This window comes from Triplophysa rosa, linkage group LG5 (genome assembly GCF_024868665.1).
Source record: "Triplophysa rosa linkage group LG5, Trosa_1v2, whole genome shotgun sequence".
NCBI lineage: Eukaryota > Metazoa > Chordata > Actinopteri > Cypriniformes > Nemacheilidae > Triplophysa > Triplophysa rosa.
The window spans coordinates 26,725,425-26,749,577 of NC_079894.1; the positions used below are offsets into that span (position 1 = coordinate 26,725,425).

At 42.8% G+C, this 24,153-nt stretch overlaps 1 protein-coding gene across 5 annotated transcripts; it reads right to left on the reverse strand.

The window, feature by feature from the left end:
• Positions 1-9: 9 nt before the first annotated feature.
• LOC130553809 (uncharacterized) lies at positions 10-23,495 on the reverse strand. 5 transcript variants are annotated; one of them, XM_057332966.1, is made up of 6 exons: positions 23,351-23,495; positions 22,769-22,854; positions 21,209-21,257; positions 19,994-21,054; positions 1,776-1,910; positions 10-1,397 (listed from the first exon to the last, which is right to left on the reverse strand). In XM_057332966.1, exons 4-6 carry the CDS (start codon positions 20,223-20,225, stop codon positions 1,012-1,014), a joined length of 753 nt encoding a protein of 250 aa, XP_057188949.1. In that variant the 5' UTR covers positions 20,226-21,054; positions 21,209-21,257; positions 22,769-22,854; positions 23,351-23,495; the 3' UTR covers positions 10-1,011. The 5 variants fall into 5 exon arrangements, 3 of the variants coding, with proteins under 3 accessions (XP_057188949.1, XP_057188951.1, XP_057188950.1); XR_008962910.1 differs by lacking the exons at positions 10-1,397; positions 1,776-1,910 and adding an exon at positions 14,459-16,944; XR_008962909.1 differs by lacking the exons at positions 19,994-21,054; positions 21,209-21,257; positions 22,769-22,854; positions 23,351-23,495 and adding exons at positions 2,436-2,521; positions 2,649-4,184.
• Between the last annotated feature and the right edge of the window lie 658 nt (positions 23,496-24,153).

The following is a 24,153-nucleotide window of genomic DNA, read 5'->3' on the forward strand; positions in this document are numbered from 1 at the left end:
AAAGCGCGCCAAACGCGACCACAGAGTGAGCCTCCCAGAGATACTTAACGCTATTAATTAACACATTAACCTAAACAGTCAAACATTTTGTGACCCAAAAATACGTAATACAACACAACAGTCAGATATAATGATCACTGGAGCATACTTAAATTACTTTTCTTCACATTAGTGTGAACATCACATTACACAGACAACAAATTCTCAAACTGCATCACAATTATCACTTAACATTCACCAAACATTGTAACAATGCAACCGCAGTACTATTGATATAGGTTTCTCTATTAATCTCTGTTTTTACCTGTAAAACAGGAATAGTGTCAGAAGAACGGGAGAGTCGCATCTGCTCTTTCACAGCTCCTCTGCTGATCTGAGGACGCATTCGCAGTTTGTCGTTCTGTCTGCGACTCCCCAGTCAGAATGCCAAAATAAGAGTCCTTTATTTTTCTCTCTTTGTAGCTCAATATGCAATAGTTAGCTTGCACATAAACACTGCATTAAGAAATAATGTGGTGAATGAACTTAAAACAATACAAATAAACCGAAGAAAATAAAGCAAAAACATTACACAGTTGTGTACATACTTTGTGTGTATCACATTTGTCTGCATGCTCAAAATGCATGAAGCTTTCATGCACTGTACCTCTGTAGTAGTACCCGAGTACTAATTAAATTTGTTCCTGTTTTTTTTTTAAAAGTCTTTTGTTTCATCAGCTAGAATACTGAACACCCCACTTTCTTTTACCTCTTCAATAACGTCCTTTCTCACCATGTCTGCTAAAACCTCTAAAATCTCATTCTGAATATGGTTGCTGGTGTACTTGGCGTTGCTATGTCCCATTTTCTGTTTTATTAAGGGGTCATGCTTGGCTATGTGCTCCAAAATGTCCAAAAAGTTGCCTTTGTTTCCGGAGTCTTCTGACTCCCGATGGCCACGCTGTGCTATGTTCTGAGTGGCTGTGCATATCAAAACATCAGCAACTGTTTTGATATACTTCCTATTTTCCTCTACCTTTTTTGGTACTGTTTGTCCATTGCCTGGAGTAAAGCTGTATTGTTCTCAACACCCCTCTGATACTCCATCCATGCCAACATGGCATTAAGATGGTGCTCTGCTTTAGCATGTAAGTGGAAACCTCCATCTTTGTACATGTCCTTTTTCAAGTTTGAAAAGCCAGTAGCTGAGTTAAACGTTGTCTCCGGAACAGAGGGCAGCGAAAAATGTCTGCATGCAAAACAAAAAGCACTGTCTTGGCAATGAGAGTATTCAACCCATGTATAGGCTTTATACCAGGAAGCGCTGAAGGCTCTGGTCCTACCCTGTCCATGCTGAGTGCGAGGGAAGGTCTTCAAGATAGGTTGTGCAGGGCCTGCAGCTCTGGTTTGAGAAATGTCTGGAAATATTAAAAATAAATCCAAAATGAGTCTGTGGAAATTAATACTCATGATCAACACTCACATTTAAAGACAAAAATATGCTTTTGTTCTTGTTCCCACAGCCAATGTCTGAAAAATATATGCATACATGTAGATTCTGGAATTTTTAAATGAGCAAGAAGAATTAAGTTAATTTTTAAAGATGTTTAACATTTTATTTAACTTTTTAAAAGTTGAGTTGGATCATTAAGCAATGACAACTCCAAAGTAACATTTAGAAGCTTTACCCTTTAAATATATTAAGGGACAACTACATTTCAGCAGGCAAGTAATACAAAAGAGTAATTCACATGTTGCTGGTGATAGGTTAATAACATTTTTAATAAATATTCTACCTTGGGGACCTTTCGGTGTGGCAAAAGTAGTTTGAACTGGGAGGTTCCTGTTGGAGTTGGAGCTGCTGGAGCTGCTGTAGCTGTCATCTGACTCAGCATCATCGTCACCAGGGTCAGTCCTCTCCTTTTGTGCATCTGAAAGTATTGATTGACACAGTCAACACTTCAATAATTCTATTTTAATTGAACATGATTTAATTTTATTTTTAGTAAAGTGTACATGATTTTTTTAAATAATATATAGCATGCATTTCAAATATTTAACAAATAGGTGTGCTTTATTGGTATGACAAATTGTACATTCGTTTTGTCAAAGCTGCAAATGGTGCAATATGTAAACAAACGAAAAGATAATAATAGTAATAAAATAAAAAAGTGTGATGTACATAGTGCACTTAAAGTGGTTTATAATATAATATATGTAAATGTATAAAAACAGAAATAGAGTATAGTTTAGACAAGATTTACAAAATCAAAATATACATTTTAGTAGCAGAATAATGGGATATAATGATATAATGTTATGAACATATATTGGAAACATCAGGGCAGATCTCTCTCGCTCTCGTCATTTATGGCCATGAGATAACGTAAAGTGTACAATAAATAGAAACTAATCATTTACAGTGACGCAAAACGCTTTTGTCCAGAGTGCCTTACAGATGATGAAGACAACATAGATTTCAGGCGGTTCAAAGAGGATGGTTCAGAAGAGTTTTTATGTGTTGCCAGGAAGATCAATCCATCTATGAAAAACAGAGAGAGAAGCTTTCTGAAATTGATTTTGTGTTTAAGCAGAAGCTTCTTGTCACAACAATGCACAAAAAAAATGACATTTCCTCAGATGAATGATGGAGAAACAAGTTTACAGACCTGCGAGGTCAGGCCGTGTCGGTCTGTTGTTGTGGATTTGTCTCTATTGTATCAATCCGTCTGTATCAGCACAGAAGTCGTTATGTTTTGTCCATTCAAACCCCCGCCGTACATTTTACAAACAGCTCTCAACTGTCAGGAAAATAGAAGTTCATTGAAACAGCATAGAAAACAAACAAACACTCTCATTCTCATTCCAACCTGGGCCCGCTTCTTCATACCTCGCTAACTCAGTTAGCTAGATTTGATTTGTAGTGTATTTCTGGTAAACTATGAGTTTAAACACAGTAACCTACAAATAATTAATGGTGATTAACCATTAATTATTTTATACACTTTACCTGATGCAGCAGAGCTAATAACAGCGACAAACTAAATACACTTGTCCACCGAGTGATCAGCAGATCGTATATCAACTCTAAGAAATATTACTCCCCTGGCCTGGAAAACGTCTTGGTTATGGATGTAACCTCAGTTCCTTGATGGAGGGAATGAGACGTTGTGTCTAACCGACAGATTGGGGTTTGTCTTGAGAACCTATCATCTTCTGAGTATTTAGAAAAGGCCAATGAAAATTGGCGAATGAAATTTGCATGCCGGACTCCTCCCCGGATGTCCGCGTATAAGAGGGAAGCCGGCGTGCTCATTCATTCACCTTTTGGTCTGAGGAGCCTTAAGCATCCTCCCCCGACCGCTGGGGTGGGCAGCCAGTGTTGTGGCATTAAGGGCCACTGGGTAAGCATTATTCCCCCCGGGGGAAAAACGCTACAGAGACCACTACCAACCGAAGGGAGGAACTACTTGGAGACACCACATGGTCTCACCATCAGGGGAGAACTCATGGGAAAATGTGCGGACTGAAGGAGTTAACCGCAAGGTGGGAGTCCACCTAGGGAGGTCATGGGTTGCCGAGGTGGGAACCATTCATAAGGATACATCAGACGGAACAGCCCACGGAGGGGGGGGTTACCACGTCTGGAGCACTAGGTCCAGTTAGAGCAGCCCACGGAGGGGGGGGGTTACCACGTCTGGAGCACTAGGTCCGGTTAGAGCTATGTTGTATATAACTCAACTGTTCCCCGGCCTAAGGGGGCAGGGCTGCTCTTCCCAGCCTGCCTCCTGGAAGGGTGCTTAGTGATGGATGGAATGCCTATTCTTTACCCGAGGGGAAAGAAGTGAGGCGGAATAGCCGCTGCTCCCCCTGGAGGGGGAAGGGCTTTCGCAGGCATACGCCCTAGCGGTTGCCGGTCCTACCTGTTGCCCTGCAGGATGCGAGCTGACACCGGTTCTACGCGGAGGTTGTAGAACCTCGCAAAGGTATTGGGCGTAGCCCAACCCGCAGCTCTGCAAATGTCTGCCAGAGAGGCGCCCTGAGCCAGTGCCCACGAGGAGGCGACACCCCGAGTGGAATGTGCCCTAACTCCTAAGGGGCAGGGGCGATCTTGTGACCGGTATGCCGTGGCGATGGCATCCACGATCCAGTGCGCCAGTCTCTGTTTGGAGACAGCCCTCCCCTTCTGCTGTCCTCCAAAACAGACAAAGAGCTGCTCAGAGCTTCTAAAGCTCTACGTGCGGTCCAAATAGAGGCGCAATGCGCGTACTGGACACAACACGGATGGGGTTGGGTCTTCCTCCCCAGTGGGGAGCGCCTCCAAGTTCACCACCTGGTCCCGGAAGGGAGTGGTCGGGAGTGGGAGTTATCGACAGGCGAGAAAGATCGGCCTCTCCTAGGGGCTCGAAGGGGGGCCTCTGGAGGCCCTCCAGGACCACTTCGAGGTCCCAAGAGGGTACGGGGCGCGGGCGAGGCGGATTCAACCATATCGCGCCCCTCAGGAACCTGGTGACCAGGTCGTGCTGTACTAGAGACTTGCCAGCAATTGAATTGTGATGTGCGACGATTGCGGCAACATACACTTTCAGTGTGGAGGGGGAGAGGTTTCCCTCAAGTCTCTCCTGGAGAAAGGACAGTACGTACCTGATCGAGCATCTCTGTGGGTCTTCTCCGCGAGAAGAGCACCAGGACGAGAAGAGGCACCACTTGAAGGCATACAGCCTCCTAGTGGCCGGAGCCCTAGCCTGCGTGAGAGTCTCTACCACCGCCAGGGGTAGGCCGCTCAGGATCTCCTCGTCCCGTCCAGGGGCCAGACATGGAGGTTCCAGAGGTCTGGCCTGGGATGCCAAAACGTGCCCTTCCCCTGAGAAAGAAGGTCCTTCATCAGGGGAATCGGCCGGGGGGAGTTGTTGTCAGAAGCATCAGCTCTGAGAACCAAGTCCGGTTGGGCCAGTAAGGCGCAACTAGTAACACTTGATGCTCCTCTTCCCTGACCTTGCACAGGGTCTGTGCAATGAGGCTCACTGGGGGGAAGGCGTACTTCCGCTTGTCCCGCGGCCAGCTGTGCGCAAGGGCATCCGTGCCGAGGGGACTTCACCTGACCTGGGTATTCCGCCGCACCTTGGTAGCAATGATTTCATGAATTTTTTTACAGAGAAAATCGAAAACATACGAGACAAAATAGTAAAAACTCAACCTCCAAGTGTGTCCTATAAATTAGTACCAACCATCGCCCCAAAAGAAAGGCTACAGTGTTTTTCACCTATAAAACAGGAAGATTTAATTAAACTTATTGCAACATCTAAACCTACAACTTGCTTGTTAGACCCCATACCAACTAAGTTATTAAAAGAGTTATTACCCGTTGCAATTGAGCCCATTTATAACATTATCAACTCGTCAATTAATCTAGGCCATGTCCCAGGAGCCTTTAAAGTGGCCGTCATTATGCCTCTTATCAAGAAACCAAACTTAGACCCCAATGAACTAGGAAACTGTAGACCGATTTCAAATCTCCCTTTCCTGTCTAAAATACTAGAAAAATAGTGTCCACTCAGTTCAGAATCAGAATCAGAAGAGCTTTATTGCCAAGTGTGCTTGCACACACAAGGAATTTTCTTTGGTGTTGGAAGCTTCTAGTACAGACATTCAACACAATGACAATACAATATAATACGATTTACAGTCTAAAAGATTCTAAATTGTGCATATATAAAATAAAGACTATTTTACAGAAAATGGGGGATAATAACATATAAGAGACATTGTACAGGGTAGTATATAGTAGAATAAACATATTAACAGATTGTATGTACACTTGTGCAAATGGATAATTTAGTAAGTAGAGGTAGTGTTATATACATGTATACATAAGATGTAGATATAATAAGGCACTATAGTGCACACTATAGGAGTAGTGGAAGTGGAATATTGCTCTTAAGGAGCAGTTATCTGTTTAGGAGGGAGATTGCCTGGGGGAAGAAGCTGCTTCTGTGTCTGGAAGTCCTGGTGTTTGGTGCTCTAAAGCGCCGGCCAGAGGGCAGCAGATCAAAGAGTTTGTGTGCTGGGTGTGTGGAGTCAATGATGATTTTTCTTGCCCTGTTTTTCACTCTGGAATCGTACAGGTCCTGAAGTGTGGGCAGAGGAGCACCAATAATTTTCTCAGCACTACGAACTGTCCGTTGTAGTCTTCGTAGGTCTGATTTGGTGGCCGAGCCATACCAAACAGTAATTGAAGTGCACAGAACAGATTCGATGACCACTGAGTAGAACTGGGTCAGTAGCTCCTGTGGTAGGTTGAACTTCCTCAATTGACGGAGGAAGTATAACCTCTGCTGGGCCTTCTTTACAATGGAGTCTATGTGGGACTCCCACTTCAGGTCCTGAGAGATGGTGGAGCCCAGGAACCTGAATGACTCCACAGTATCCACAGTGCTGTCCAGGATGGTGAGGGGAGGAAGTGATGGAGGGTTCCTTCTGAAATCCACTATCATCTCCACTGTCTTGAATGCATTCAGCTCTAGGTTGTTTTGACTACACCAGGCAGCCAGCTGAGCAACCTCCTTTCTGTAGGCAGATTCATCACCGTCTTGAATAAGGCCAATGACTGTGGTGTCATCTGCAAACTTCAGGAGTTTGACAGAAGGGTCTGTAGAGGTGCATTCGTTTGTGTAGAGTGAATATAGCAGTGGAGAAAGAACACATCCTTGAGGAGCTCCGGTGCTGATGGTACATGTGCTGGATTTAAATTTTCCCAACCTCACTAGCTGCTGCCTGTTCGACAGGAAGTTAATAATCCACTGACAGGTAGAGGTTGGCACAGAGAGCTGGGTAAGCTTGGGCAGGAGGAGGTCTGGGATTATGGTGTTGAAGGCCGAGCTGAAGTCTACAAACAGGATCCTGACGTAAGTCCCTGGTCTGTCTAGGTGTTGTAGGATGTAATGCAGTCCCATGTTTACTGCATCGTCCACAGACCTGTTTGCTCGGTAAGCAAACTGGAGGGGATCAAGAAGTGGTCTGGTGATGTCCTTCAGGTGGGCCAGTACAAGTCTCTCAAATGACTTCATGACCACAGATGTTAAAGCAACAGGCCTGTAGTCATTAAGTCCAGATATTTTGGGTTTCTTCTGTACAGGGATGATGGTGGAGCGTTTGAAGCATGAAGGGACTTCACACTGCTCCAAAGATCTGTTAAAAATATTAGTGAAGATGGGCGACAGCTGCTCCGCACAGACTTTCAGGCAGGAGGGTGAGACATTGTCTGGGCCTGGTGCTTTTCTGATCTTTTGTTTGCGGAAAAGCTGGCAAACATCCTCTTCGCAGATCTTAAGTGCAGGTTGAGTGTCAAGAGGAGGTGTTAATGGTATAGCAGAGATAGGGTCAGGGCGGGTGTGAAGGGTGAGACAGGGTGAGACAGTTGTGCTCTTTCTTGCAATATAATGACATACACGAAAAATTCCAGTCAGGCTTTAGACCGCACTATAGTACTGAAACTGCGCTCGTTAAAATTACAAACGACCTGGTTATAGCATCAGATAAAGGTAACATCTCACTCCTAGTCCTGCTTGACCTTAGTACTGCGTTCGATACTCTAGACCAGTGGTCACGAACCTTTTTGAGCCAAAGATCCGGGACGTCAGAATTGTAGAAAGGCAAGATCTACCATTCAAAAAGTTGAAAATAAAAACAGCCCAGATTGAACCTCCTGCTTGAGGCCTTTTATTTAGTCTATAATTGTGGGTCTATTTGAATTACCTGAAATTCTTTGTTCCAGTTTTCAGATGCAACTAAGCAAACTCTGTAACATGTAGAGTTGCCACTTTCAGTGTGCCATAATGAGGTGAAAAACACCAATTCAAACACCAGTTCAAGGACTTTAATTCATACATGACAGCTTGACATTAAAACGAGGTTTAGAATAAGTTTAACAAGACCCTAATTATTTAGGTATTTACTGTATAAAAATTTGTTCTTTGATGCATTTATTTAGTTTACTTTTATTAAGTAAATACATCATATAGATGGAAATGTTATAAATAGGCCCTAATAATAACAACAACGTTAATTATTTATTTTAAATCATTTATCTATTTACTTTTACCCGTCTAATAATGTCTTGGTAATAAGTATCTGTTTCACAAAATAGCTAAAGGTATGGAATGGGCTATCATATTAGGCTAATTGAAAACATAAATAGGATATCAGCAGGAGATGTCATCTCCCGCATTAGACAGTACTGGTGCAGTTTACCATGACTGACAGACCCGCGGATCATTCACTATTACAACTTTGTGAATAGACCGATGTTGTCTTTCAGACAAACTCAACATTAAAATGCGCCGCTTTCTCACCATATCCCGTTGCTCACACTCGTAAGTTACATTCGCTGAAGACAGAGAGCCGCGACTCCAGATACGCGAACAGTATGAAACCGCGGCGCTTGCTTGCGCATCCAGTGTAAAAGCACAAAAACGCCAACGAACAAGTGACATTTTTATGTCATATGAATAAACTGTTTTTAAGCATAATGCACCGCAACAGTATAGTGACCTCCAAATGACAGTTACGCCAGTGCATGCGCGAGTCTCATTTTGCATTTGATCACTGACCACCGACATTAGAAACACTGAAGAGCGATCACGCGCAGTCGCGCATCACAATGAAATGTGATTAATGATAACGGTCGCATTAAAAACTCACGCAGGCCAGGGAATCATTATTTATACAGCCATGAAAAGATTAATGCAGAACTTAAAAACATACAACCACTGAATGAAGAGAAACAGAGATGCTCTTGCAAAACTGGACATTGATCAGGCACAATATATTTGTCTCTCCATTTTCCTATTAGCCTACTTTCAGGGATCGACAAGTAACGTCTCAAAGATCAACGGGTTGGCGACCACTGCTGTAGACCATAAAATACTTCTAGATCGCTTACACAATTATACCGATATTCAGGGACAGGCACTACAATGGTTCAGATCTTACTTATCAGACAGTTTAGCACCCTTGCTATTCTCCATATACATGCTGCCCCTTGGAAACATTATTAGAAAACATGGAATTATCTTCCACTGTTATGCAGATGATACTCAGCTATATATCACATCAAGACCAGATGATTCCTTCCAACTATCCAAATTGGCAGAGTGCATCGACGATATAAAGCATTGGATGACTTGTAATTTCCTTCTTTTAAATTCTAATAAAACAGAAATATTACTTATCGGACCAAAGACACGTGAGCAGAATATTTCGGATTATGACCTGCAAATTGAAGGCTGCACTGTTACTCCAACAAATACAGTTAAAGACCTTGGCGTTATATTAGACAGCAACCTGTCATTTAAAAATCACATCTCAAATGTCACAAAAACAGCCTTCTTCCACCTTAGAAATGTTGCCAAATTGCGAAATATTTTATGTGTGGCTGACGCAGAGAAGCTTATTCATGCATTTGTGACCTCAAGACTTGACTACTGTAATGCACTGCTTAGTGGTTGTCCTGCATCATCAATAAACAAACTACAGTTAGTTCAGAATGCAGCTGCCAGAGTTCTAACCAGGTCCAGAAAATACGATCACATAACCCCAATGTTATCAACCCTTCACTGGTTACCCATTAAGTATCGTATTGACTTTAAAGTTCTTTTAATTACTTATAAAGCCTTAAACGGTTTAGCCCCTACCTACATAACAGAGCTTCTACCACACTACAACCCATCACGCTCTCTAAGATCTCAAAACTCCAGACTTTTGATAACACCTAGAATAACTAAATCCACCAAAGGGGGTAGAGCTTTCTCATACGTAGCACCTAAACTCTGGAATAGCCTCCCCGATACTATTCGAGGGTCAGACACACTCTCCCAATTTAAATCTAGATTAAAGACACATCTTTTCAGCCAAGCATTCACTAATACATAGCTAATGAACAGCAGCTACGCTAATTATTCTCTTTCTGTTTCTGCCCTCGCCTCGGGATGCCCATCCCGAGGTAGGGAGAGATTCCGCCAGACCCAGATGAACGTCATATGCCCATCCACAACTAGAGATTACGCCAGCTACATCTGAAAATCCCGTGCCATCCTCCTGCGAGAGCCTGCGGACTGACTGACCATCCAGCTCCATCCAAGGCAATTCCATCACCACCCAAGAAAAAGGCGACCATCTGGCCGGCCCAGCTCAGACAATTCCATCCCCAACCGAGAGCAAAGACGGACTACCTGTCACATAAATGCTAAATTTACAATACTTGGTATTTAATGCTAAACTTACATCACACGACAGCAGTTTGAAGTTATGGCTGCACTCAGTGACTTTGATTGGAGGTAGCTGGGTGGGTGTTGTAGGGAGTGGGGGGGCTTGTTGGTTGTGGTTCGGGGCGTTTCATTTGTTGGGACTGTGTGGGTCTGGTCTGGTTGGTCTTGTTTTGTGGTCGATGTCGGACAACAGAGGAATAAAGTTAATTATGCCATTACTACTTTTCCCTGGTTGTTCCTCTGTTGTTGATCACGGAATGGGACCGGGTTGGACCTGCACGGTTTCGGCGGGTGGGGCTTCCTGGGTCGCGGCTCGTGGGCTCTCCCTATTCTTCGTGGATGTTGCTCGGTGGCTTTGGTCGGGGTCACTGAGTGCAGCTATGACAAGTCAGAGGAGATCTGGCCCTCCCGGCTGAGCCTGGTTTCTCCCGAGGTTTTTTTTCTCCATTATTCATCATTGGAGTTTGGGTTCCTCGCCACAGCAGAGCAGTGCAGTGTTGGCTTGCTCACTGGGAGACTGCATTTATTTATTTATTCATTTATTTATTAGATATTATTTATTATAATGATCTTGCTTGGTCTTTAAACACCATGCACTGTGCTGTGTTTTACCTTTCTGTGTTTTTCTAATTTGCTCCTGTAGAGCTGCTTTGGAACAATGCACATTGTGAAAAGCGCTATATAAATAAAATTGAATTGAATTGAATTGACCATCGGTCAGGGAGTACCAAAGCGGACAATGGGTGGAGTCCGGGGAGGCAAACAGGTCCACCTGCGCCTGGCCGAACTGCTCCCATATGAGCTGGTGGTGGAGTCGCCACTCTCCGCGAGGCATCCACTGACGAGAAAGCAAGTCTGCTGTCTGGTTCAGGTCGTCCGGGATGTGTATGGCTCGCAGGGAGCTGATCACCTGCTGACTCCAGAGCTGGAGGCGTCGGGCGAGTCGTGTTAGCTGCCGCGAGCGAATGCCACCCTGGTGGTTGATATACGCCACGGCAGCTGTGCTGTCTGACCTCACCAGCATGTGCTTGCCCTGCACGAGAGGTTGGAATCTCTTCAGTGCAAGTAGCACAGCCCACAACTCTAGGCAGTTGATATGCCAACGCAGGCGGGGGCCCGTCCACCGCCCCGACACTGCGTGCCCGTTGCACACGGCACCCCAGCCCTGTAGGGAGACATCCATCGTCACTACGACGTGCCTTGATACCTGCCCTAGGGGGACCCCCGCCCGTAGGAAGGCCATAGACGACCAGGGGTCAGGGTGCGCCGGCAGAGAGGCGTGATGACCATACGCCTGCTGCCGGTGTGCCACGCTCTCCAGGGAACCCGACTCTGTAGCCAGTGTTGGAGCGGTCGCATGTGCATCAACCCGAGGGGGACCACCCCCGCCGAGGATGCCATGTGCCCCAGGAACCTCTGAAATTGTGTCAGGGGGACCGCTGGCTGTCTGAAGTACCTCAGGCAGTGTAACACTGACTGGGCGTGCTCTGTAGTCAGTCGTGCTGTCATGGAGACAGAGTCGAGTTCCAGACCGAGAAAGGAGATGCTCTGCACAGGGGAGAGCTTGCTCTTTTCCCAGTTGACCTGTAGCCCCAACCGATCTAGGTGCCGGAGCACCAGGTCCCTGTGTGTACACAACAGATCTCGCGAGTGAGCCAAGATGAGCCAGTCGTCGAGATAGTTTAGTACCCACACACCTCCTTCCCTGATCGGAAGGAGGGTGGCTTCCACGACCTTTGTAAAGACCCGTGGAGACGGGGACAGACCGAAGGGGAGGACCTTGTACTGATCTGCCCGTCCCTCGAACGCGAACCGTAGGAACGGCCGATGTTGAGGGAGGATCGAGACATGAAAGTACGCATCCTTCAGGTCGATTGCCATGAATTAGTCCTGACACCTGAAGGTCGTCAGGATGCACTTCTGCGTGACCATACTGAAAGGCAGCTAGTGTAGGTGCCTGTTCAGAACACGCAAATCCAAGATAGGGCACAACCCCCCGCCTTTCTTGGGGACAATGAAGTACGGGTTGTAAAACCCGCTGGACATCTCGGCTGGTGGGACGGGCTCGATCGCTCCCTTCGATCTCCGCCTGAAGTATGGGAGCATCCTTGCATCTGACTGAGGTGAAAAGGATGCCCCGAAACCTGGGCGGACGTGTAGCGAAATGAATCGCGTAGCCGAGACGGATCGTCTTCCTCAGCCAGCCTGACAGTCTGGGAAGCTGAAGCCAAGCTCCCAGAAACCGTGACGGGGACTAGAGGTTTGATCTTCATCGTTCCCCCGGGGGGTGGTTCGATGGCTAGCAGTACGGATTCCTTGCCGGGGGAGGTCCCCCGGGGAGGAGATCGGCTCTGCTGTTTCTCCTGCCTGGCGATTGTACTGTAGTTTACTGTAATATATATATTAGGGCTGTCAACGTTAACGCGTTAACGCATGCGATTAATTTTTTCAAATTAATGCGTGAGAAAATATTTATCGCAATTAACGCAGCATCCGTTTGTTTTGTCATCCTTTGTCTAGCGTTACATTATGTAATCACGCTCTTATTCGTGTACAGGCTTTTAAACCACTTAAGCGCGATTTGAAACAGTTGCTTTGAGGCGTTCAATGAAGATAGACAGCTTCTAAACAGTGGGACGTGGCAAAACGCAACGAGAGGTCCAGTCTGGTGTGTACAGTAACGGCTGCGTCGGTGAATCTCTGTCAGACAGCGCATCCATGTTAAGTTCTCTTTCGTGCTTGAATGGATAAAACCACACAAGATTATGTCAGAAAGCCCGTTTTGTCTAGCGTTTTCTTAAGCACAGACTTCAAAGTGTAAAATAAAATCTTAAATGAATGCAAAGAGTTGTGAAAATGGGAGTGCGGTGACGGTCAGATCTGCGTACTGAGACAGCTCTTAAAGGGGCCGCGTTCTTAAACGTGCTGCTGTGCCTCCTGTCACTAATGTTAATCAAAGAACAAAATAAAAGAAGAAATCAATGTGATTTTATAGCTTTAATGAGAATTCTTCTGCATATAATTTATAATTTAGCATTAAAGACTGTAAAGTGTCCTTCAATTTCCTACATGAGCTCTCAATTATACTGTTGAATGGCTATAATTAATGTTAAAATAATCAATTTAATAGAGACATCAGTTACAATACTAATATCAAAATGTTAGCTTTCATAAAATGATGCTGTTAAAGAAATATGTTGTTTCTACATCAATTTGAAGATTAAATGTGAAATTATTAAAATGTAAAAGTATATTTTAAAATATAATTGTTGTGTGCGATTAATCGTGATTAATCACAGAAAAAATGTGTGATTAATCCGATTAATTTTTTTAATCGATTGACAGCACTAATATACAGTATATATATATATATATATATATATATATATACTGTGTATATATGTATATATATGATGCAGGGAATTTATAAAAAATGCATTTGCAAATTTGTGATATTTTCAGTATTGCAGTTTGTAACATTGTTTTTTCTACCAATCAATTTTATAGTCATGATGTCAATGAGCATTGTGTGTGTCTTTCAGTCTCGATTAATGTCACAGACTGCATCATAGGCCTCTGAAGCCTCAGGTTATTTTCCTGAAAATAAATTATAATATTTGCAGGTAAGATTTCAGATTAATAACAGTGTTAAGCAAAAAGTAATTGAATCAATAAGGAAGCTAAAATCTCTTAGATGCTGTGTGACCTAATGTGCACCTACAGTATCACCAGCACTCAAGCAAAATGACCTGAATCTGCATGAGTCAACAATCTTCAGTCACATTTATGCACATTACCTGAATGCGGTAAGAGAAGCAAGCTCACTTTATTACATGCTGGGCCTAACTGAACTGCATTTTTCCTTAACAAAGGTGGTTTTGAAGGGATTGTGTTTGAAGACACCATTCCTTGATCCAAACCTGTTACACTACAGCCCTAGCCAGGACAGGATCATGATCTGAAATTACCTTTGGGCAACTGGTAGGAATTAAGGATTTCAGGGTTTAACCTGACAGGGCCTGTTACTGTTGCATGTGCTACACTACATACGTCATTAGAAAAAAGAGGAGACCTGTGATGGAGGTGCAGCCTGATGATGATCTCCAAACCACTACACTTAAACCATTAGACTGAGCTTCATGAGATTTAACTTTTCCAATAATATTTCTTTATTATTCTTAAATAAAAACAACACAAACATGCTTAGGCCCACATGCATTTTATTTTTAATCTCCATGGAAAATAGGCAGGTATCAGTGTCAGCTCTGCAATATGAGATGTTATGTCAGTAAACAATGTTAGAAATAGTTTATAAATCTCCAATCTTTTTAAAACGAAATCTCTAGTTTTAGTTTTGTGTTCTTTATATTGTCATGGTCAATGTATTGAAATTTTTGCTTTTTAACTGGCATACATTCAACCTTTAAAGACTGTAAAATGTTTATTCATGGATGCCCCTTGTGCCTTTTGTGGAGAGAAATCAATACTTCGCAATACATTAAAAGGAATAAAATAGCACAACAAAATCATATTTTCCTCATCTCTGTAGCACTTTTTGTGCAGACTCTGCAGATGATGTGGACTCCTGCAACTGCTACTGAGTTTATCCAGTTTAAGAAATGTTATTGAAATGGACAGTCCTCCACAAAAAAGGCAAGGTGAAACTCACAAGGGCATGACGTTGCAAAATACACAGTTCCAAAGCACATGTATCAAGCACGGCTCAAACAAAGTAAAACAAATCAGCACAGGACAGCAAACAAAAGGGCATTAAATAAGGGAACTAACAAGGGAAGATAACAATGGGTAGGTGTGGGTAATGAGAGACAGGCGGGAAGCTAAATAAGGAAACGAGGGGGCGGGGCCAATGACGAGACCGGAGAGAGCGCATGGAATGCAAAAACAAACAATTACATGTCCCTCTCCACACTAAACATGTGGGACTGTCATGACCCTGCCACAAGACTAGAAAATCATGACAAGAAGAGGCAGGATCATGATAACACCATTCTGAGAATAAATCACAGTTACTATAATGCATGTACAAATAAAGTCTAGCAGACAAACATTGCATTGTGAATAAACATAAAAAACTGAAAATAAATCATACCCTGCATGCTTGTGTAATCTTAACCACAGGAACTCAGAATTGCTGAATAAAAAGAGTTTTTTATACTCTGGTGTACAGGCTCTCTTAAACTTTTACACACAAACCTTTTCATTACAAATTCATGTCATAAGGACATCCATAGACTTGTATGACCTTCAGACCACTGAGCATTCAACCGTTTAAAAGTATTTAAAGTTACAGATACATGCTGATACGTTTTTATTAAAGGTGTGCAAGTTACACTTCATTTTGATCTTCGGCCTTTGTTATTTTTATATACTGCTGGGACATTTCTGCTAAATATGAATGCTTACTTTCTTGAAATCCAATGAATAAAATAATCACGTTGGGTTTGTCACAGTTTCCCCATAATGGGTACAAAAATACAAGGCCAAATTAAACAGAGGCAAAAGTCAGAAAATCTGTTCCATGACTTGAATATTTATTAAAAACCCAATTTAAAGTAGCCCAAAAATCCAACATTCATGAAAACGGGCCAAAAGGGACAAACTTCATCCCCAAAAATGGAAAGAAAATGTACATGGAAAAATATACTATAACAAAAGAATATTCCGAAAATACGAAAACATCAAAATCAGGTTCCAAAACAAGAAAGGCAAAACACAGCCTTTACAAAAATATGGCAAAAATTCCCCAAAGAAAGACTAGAAAAATACCTGTAGCACTAGGGCCACCTCTACCCCACAGCAAACAATCCCAAAAACCCTTAACAAAGACACACACATTTATACTGGCGGCCAGCACCATTGTCCCCGTGGGGAGGGACATACACGTACAAAACATTTGACAAACTTTCCTATAAGTATCAAATTCTAAGTAAACATTTCAATAAACAAGCAATACTCCATTATCTTATGCAGAGGGATATACAAATTCAAAAGCAATGAAAGGGATTAATAACAGGAGCAACTCGGCTGCATTCTCCCTGAACACCCATTCTCAATTACCAATGGTACGGTCCTTTAAATGGAGCCAAAACTCCCTCCACTGTTTTCCTTTGTTTTACAAACAGTGCTGCAAAAGGAAAACAGGTATTTGACAATTTCTCAATTTCATTCAGAACAATAACACATAACTTAAACTTGTCAAATGTGTATCTGTATGAATGTATGCATGTGTGTGTAAATGTGTGGGTGTATACAAAAGTCCAAAGAACAAGCAAAACTAAATGTGTGGTCATTCCGTGACCATCACACTCCCCCCTGCCTCTTCTCAAACCAGCAGGCGAGAAAGAAAGTCCGCCATAACATTACTCTTCCCTGGTACATGGTGAATAGTAAACCGATAAGGCTGCATGGACAAGTACCACAGAGTAATTCGCGCATTAGAGTCTCTCATACGGTCCATCCATTGGAGTGGCCGATGATCAGTTTCTAACTGAAACTCTCATCCCAAAAGGTAGTATTTGAACCTGTCCAAGGCCCATTTAACAGCCAAACATTCTTTCTCAACTGTAGAATATTTGATTTCTCTGGGATACAACTTCCGACTTATATAGGCCACTGGATGCCTGTTTCCGACTTCTCCTTGTAACAGGACTGCCCCTATGCCAGTATTAGAAGCATCAGTCTGCAAAACAAAAAGCTCTTCAAAATTAGGGCAAGACAACACTGGATAATTACATAGAGCATGTTTGATATCCTGGAAGGAGTTCTTTGCCTCCTCAGTCCACTGGGTTTGGCCAGGACAGTTCTTTCATGTTAGGTCAGTTAAGGCTGCAGCACGAACAGCAAAATTAGGTACAAAGCATCTATACCACCCAGCCATCCCAAGGAAGGCTCTCACTTGGGTTTTTGTTCGCGGTGCAGTTTTTGGACTTGGGGTCTAATGACACCCCCCCCCCCCCCAATAACATACCCCAAATAATCGGTTTCTCTCCTGGCTATAGTACATTTCAGGGGGTTGATAGTAAGGCCATCTGATTGGAGACGTTGGAACACCTCTTCGAGATGATCAAGATGTTCTTCTCAAGATGAGCTGAAAACAACAACATCATCCAAATATGCGGCTGTGTATCCTTCCAGCCCAACTAACACCTGATCCATCAATCTTTGTAATGTCACTGGTGCTCAATGCAGGCCAAACGGTATTGTACAAAAATGGAATAATCCCCAGGTAGTTCTAAACGCTGTCAGTTCCTTTGCATTATCACCCAAGGGAACTTGCCAGTAGCCCTTGCATAAATCAAGAGTGGTTAGCCACTTAGCATTACCCAAATTAACTATCAAGTCATCGATTCTTGGGGTAGGATAAGAGTCGAATTTGGACACTGAATTAAAATATCTGAAATCCACACAAAAGCGTAGACTCCCATCCTTTTTGGGAACCAAGACTACAGGGCTACACCACTCACTTCTCGGTGGTTCGATAATACCCATAGCTAACATTTGATCCACTTCTTGTTTCAAAGCTGGTAACAAGCGCTCAGGGATACGATAGCTTTTACGTCGAGATACAGCTCCTTCACGCAAGGTGATGTTATGATGGATCAAAGTAGTGCGCCCTGGTTTCTCCTGGCAAGCTGCCATATTACAAATCTGCTGAAACTGTGTCTGCTGATTGAGGGAGAGATGGCTAATATCAAGATTGTCTGTTAAAGGCAAGGGAAAATATTGTTCCTCCACCTCATCCTCCACATGACGAACCATAAGCACATCCAAGACTTGAGGCAATCGCTCATGCCATTTCTTGAGCAAATTGATATGCAGCACCTGACTTGAACGTCGCTTTCCAGGGTCAATGACTTCATAAGTAGTAGGTCCAAGCTTACGGACAACTTCAAAAGGTCCTTGCCACTTGGCAAGCAGCTTACTAGTATCAATGGGTAACATTACCAGCACCTCTCCAGCCTCAAAACTTCTGACTTTGGTCCCTTGATCATAATATTGCTGCTGTCGTTGTTGTGCTTGGGCTAGATTAGACTGGGCTAGCTGAGTCATGCTCTTTAGCCTCTCCCGCATCTGTAATACATAGGAAAAAATATTCTGAGCCTGTAGGGCATCCGGCCCCCCAACCAGCTCTCCTTCAATAAAGACAAAGGACCTCGCACTTCCCGGCCATACAAGAGTTCAAAAGGCGAGGAGCCTGTAGAAGACTGAGGGACTTCCCTGTAGGCAAATAATAGATAGGGAATCCAGTGATCCTGATCAGCTCCAGATTCACTCACATACATGCGCAACATTTGTTTCAACGTTTGATTGAATCTTTCAGTCAGACCATCAGTCTGGGGATGATAAGGTGTGGTTCTGATGCCCTTAATACAAAGCAAACCATAAACTTGTTGCAAAAGTTTGTACATAAAGTTTGAACCCTGATCAGTTAATATGGTTTTAGGAAACCCCACCCGAGAAAACAACTGCATAAGGCAGATTGCAACTGTCTTGGCCTTGATTGTTTTAAGCGAGAAAACTTCAGGATACCGTGTGGCGTAGTCTGTAATTACTAACATGAAGCAATTGCCAGCCTTACTTCGCTCCAAGGGTCCCACTACATCCATTCCCAACTGTTTAAAGGGCACACCTATTACTGGGAGTGACTCTAGTGGGGCTCTGGGAGGACCTCTAGCGGCCATCTTCTGACATTGAGGACAGGTTCTACAAAATTCTGCTACATCTTTGTTCATTTTTGGCAAAAAAAAATTACGACTAATCCTTGCCAAAGTCTTCTGTCTTCCTAAATGGCCTGCCCAGGGGACAGAATGGCCCAACTCAAGCACAATATCCCTTGCCTTCTGGGGAACAACTATTTGGGCATCTACATCTTTCCCCCTACACAATATGCCATCTTTAATAAACATCAGTTTCCCAGCACTACCTGTTGTTCTCTCACCATTTTGTATTTCTTCCAGAATTTGCCTGTATAAAGGGGCTAATCACTAAATCCTCCTGCTGTAGGAACCCAATCCCCTGAGGGATCGCTATTGGGGCCATACTCTGCTGTACTAATGGTTCATCACAATGGGCCGCTGTAAAACGGAATTTCTCTAGTCCCTTTTGTCTTTTAGACTCCCTAGGTTTACCTGGTTGAACTTCCAGATCTACCCCAAAATAAGGCAACTTACTTAGGTTCTGAACATCCATATTCATCTTTTGAGCCCTAGCCCGCGTCACAACTACACTGCAATTTTTACCAGTGCTCACATTACCATCGATGATTAGGTCTAATAAAACTGGCAAGTCTCTGCCCAGAATCATTGAATATGGCAGACTATCCACTACACCCACCTCCAATAAACAAACTTGTCCCTGTACCTTAACCTCAACATTAGCAGTGGGGTACTTCCTTTCATCACCATGTACACAACAAATCTGTGCTACACTAGTGTGGCTCCGCAAGTCTATAGGTACCAAGTCAGAGTGCACCAATGATTGCATACTCCCTGTGGTCACAAGTGCCCTCACGTTTTGTCCATTAAGAACTACATCACCACAAGGGAGTCTAACTTCAGTTGTTACACAACAAGGTCTTGGGACTGTGCACACATTGGCTTGAGCATACGTGTTACTAGGGCACCTTAATTGTTTTTGACCTTCCTGTCCACACCGAAAACATTTAAGACTTTTACCCACACCAACTTTAAAACTTGGGCTTTGTTTGGCAACCTTATTCACAGACTTACCTTCACCATTGGCTCTTACTATAGCTGGAGAGGAATAGTGGGGCTTGGTGGAATCTTTGCTCTGCTTCCACCATTTAAATGTCCATGGCTGAGTCTTTCGTCGAGCTGCCACAAAGGTGTCAGCCAAGGTTGCAGCTTCAGCAGCAGAACTAGGATCTCGTTCTTTAATCCAAACTTGGAGATCAGGTGCCAGCATGCGCAAAAACTGCTCCAAGATAATCACTTCAACCATCTCATCTTTTGTATGACGCTGTGGCTGCACCCACTTAGAAAACTGTTCCTTAAGTCTGGCATACAACTCCTTTGGGGTTTCATCCTCCTCCACATCCGTAGATCGAAACTGAAGACGATAAATCTCGGAATTAATGTCCTACTTGGCAAGAATAGCTGCCTTGACCTTTTCATATTCCAACGAGTCAACCATGTCCATATGCACATATGCAGCCCTAGCCTTGCCCGTCAGGAGGGGCACTAACCTAACTGCCCAGTCGGTTGTTGGCCACCGACACACCACAGCTATTTGTCCAAATGTTGCTAAATAATGCTCTACATCATCGGTCTCATTAAGTCGTTGCAGGTTTGGCTCTCTCTCAATTCTCAGTTGGCTCTGGCCTTGGCTTCCCTGTAATGAGACTACTGGAGATGCCATTACTCTGCTGCTTGGATCACCCTGGGTGATGGATGATGTTTGTTGAGCTGTTGGCTGTGATGAAGGGCCATACTAGATCCCACTACCCAGTCTGGGATCTGGTGTCGTTCTCACATGCACCTCTTGTTGTAACAGCGAGAACTGATGCTACATTGCCTTCCACCGCGCTTCTTGCCGGACAGCCTCTTGCTGCATGCGGCGCTCTCGATCCTGTTGCAGTGTGAGATGTGATCGTATCATATCCCTCAGCTCAGTCAGCGCAACATCCTCAGCGTCGCTCACCAGCTCTGCTTTGGATTCACCATCATCATCTCCCACTGCCATAGCAATAGCAGGTTCCACAACCTCTGCCTGCACCACCCGCGCCTTTTTAGGAACCATTATGGTCCGCCACTGTAACTACTACCTGTAGCTAAGGAAAGTAAGGAGGACACAGAAAAGGGCAAGAGAGAAAAAAAAGGGAAAAATATTCCTAACATCAAAATCAGGTTCCAAAACAAGAAAGGCACAACACAGCCTTTACAAAAATATGGCAAAAATTCCCCAAAGAAAGACTAGAAAAATACCTGTAGCACTAGGGCCACCTCTCCCCCTCAGCAAACAATCTCCAAAACCCTTAACAAAGACACACACATTTATACTGGCGGCCACCGCTATTGTACCCATACGGAGGGACATACACTTCCAAAACATTTAACAAACTTTCCTATAAGTATCAAATGCTAAGTAAACATTTCATAAACAAGCAATACTCCATTATCTTATGCAGAGGGAGAGGAATATACAAATTCAAAAGCAATGAAAAGGGATTATAACAGGAGCAACTCGGCCTCATTGTCCCTGAACACCTATTCTCAATAATCAATGGTACGGTCCTTTAAATGGAGCCAAGACTCCCTCCATTGTTTTCCTTGTTTTACAAACAGTGCTGCAACAGGACAACAGGTATTTGACAATTCCTCCATTTCATTCAAAACAATAAACACATAACTTAAACAAATGTGTATCTGTATGAATGTATGCATGTGTGTGTAAATGTGTGAGTGTATACAAAAGTCCAAAGAACAAGCAAAATTAACTGTGTGGTCATTCCGTGACCATCACAGGTTTATCCTAATATGTGCAAATCGATTGAGGTTGAACTAAAAGGAACAAATATCTTATCTGTTATCTCTTTTTCTTCTAGACAACAGTGAGATTAAATTGAAGGCTATGCCTCTTTTCAGATTATTTTCAAAATGGCTCTTTTGTCTCACACTTCAGATTTGTAAAGACACCCAAGTCAAAGATTTAATTCATTTATGACAATACCAGTGACCTCTGTGATACTGTCAAAACTGTGATCTTCAGAAAAATAAGAAAAAGATTATTCAAACATTCAAGGGAGTTGTTAAAAAATGATTAACAAAAAAATCTACTGAATAGACCTCTTTAGAAAACGTATACAACGCTGGTTCAACACTGGTCCAGAAGAACCTCCTGTTTCAGTTTTACAACACTGCACAAATGTTTGAACAGAATACAATCAACAAAACATTTATAAACAAAATCAAAATGTTCAAGTAATATCTTTCAAATGTAAAATATGCATGTAAGATTTTAAAAGGTTAACTGGAAGTGTTTCTGGACCAGTTTTAACATCTTGTGAAGTGGTCTATAGCAAATATTTTGTGAGAAGCCTTTATGAAACTATTTTTAGAAATCATCGTGGGCAACTGAAAAGGTCATGGAAATTCACTGTTCAAAAGTTCTGAAAGGCCTCTGTGATAACAGGACAGAATTTTATAATGTGACATTTCCTATTAGTTCAAGTCAAATTAATTTCACAACAGGCGGTTGTGAAACGTCAGCGAGTCATTTAAATGTCATGAGTCCAACATATGACAGCTGATATTCTGTATCAAAAAATAACAGTGAAGTGAAATGACATGGAGAGATGAGAAATAAGTGTGAAACAGCAGGATGCGAAAAAGAAGAAGAGGTCACAACAACGGAGGTCAGGAGAGCAACAGTAATAGAGCATTACACACAAGGAATTGAAAGAAGGAGATACCGCATCACACCGAACCAGAATTGTTCATGTGTGTAAAGCTCAATAATAAAAGCTGTATGAATGAATTGTTCACCTTATAGAGATCCCTCACCCTCTGCTGCGGCAATGTCACAACTGACCAATTCCAAAGATGAAGAAGAGAAATGACACGTGAAACAGCTGGAAAGATAAGAAGAGTTTTTAATACATTGTGATCACATGAGACAAATGACTGAAATTATCTCAGTCCTGAACCGAATGGACACATACAGTTCCTTATGACATACAAAAAATGTCACAACTGAGAATAGCTGACATGCAGTGAGAATTACTCGCTGCTCAGTTCTGAAGATTACAGACATCTCCTCTACATTTTGTCTTATTTCTGTCTAGGAGAAACAATTGAAATAGTAATAAGATCTTTCCTAATTTTGCAATGAATGACTCTTAGGAGCAGTCGTGTCCTAATGGTTAGAGACTCGTGACCAGAAGGTTGCCGGTTCGATTCTCAGGGCAAGCGAATCGATTCTCGATTCTTGAGCAAGGCACCCTACTTGCTCCCCAGGCACTGCAGTGATGCCCACTGCTCCAGGTGTACGTGTGTTCACGACTTGCTGTGCGTGTGTTCACTACTCTCTAAATGCAGAGGTCACATTTCGGGTATGGGTCACCATACCTGACAAATAGGTCACTTTCACTTCACTTAAGAAACGTGATATCTGCATCGTGAATCCTCCAAACTGATCTCACAGCAGTGGTTTCATTGCTCAGATTGGATGTGGAACAGCGGGCAGAAATACTGCACATCTGGGGGGACGAAATTCAGAAGCCGTGGGAAGATAATAACTGCAATCAGAAGAGATTTTCTACTGTCCACATGAATGCAGCAATTGTGTGACGGCCTGTACACTGAGGCCAGAATGAACATTCATCAAACACCAAATAGATTTAACAAGTTTCTTTATTAACTTATTTATTAACCATTAACTTTAGTATAGATGCTAATGCATTAATGTTAACAAATACGATTATATTTGTATTTTTATTGTAAACCAATCAAAATTAAACAATTGTAAACCAATCAAAAGAATAAATCAAAACCTGCCTTAAATAGAATGCATTCTCAGCTTCGTCGGATGCATGCTGGGATGCTTTCCAAGCAGCAGTTCTCGTGAATCGTGGATGCTCGTTGGCTGCTTATCCTTCAGCATCTATTAAAAAACATCTGCAGTAAAGAAAAATGTATTAAAGTATTAAAACAGTATTTAGATCTACATAATTTTCAGAGCGTGAGAACAGTAAGCTTACGTAGATGTGTTTAAAATCTTGACTACTAAGATACAGAGACATACAAAAGAATAAGACAACAACACTAATAATTATGTTGGCTTAGTAGATATCACAGAAATAAAACTCAACTCAACTTTATTTATATAGCGCTTTTTACAATTTTCATTGTTACAAAGCAGCTGTACATAA

Excerpts from the sequence above, each read along its gene's own strand:
- LOC130553809 (XM_057332966.1), bottom strand. The coding sequence starts at position 20,225 with ATGGTTGAAGTGATTATCTTGGAGCAGTTTTTGCGCATGCTGGCACCT. Across the intron at positions 1,911-19,993 it reads AGTAAGAGCCAATGGTGAAG|ATGCACAAAAGGAGAGGACT; the intron begins GTAAGTCTGTGA and ends CAATACTTTCAG. Across the intron at positions 1,398-1,775 it reads CACACCGAAAGGTCCCCAAG|ACATTTCTCAAACCAGAGCT; the intron begins GTAGAATATTTA and ends TAATATTTCCAG.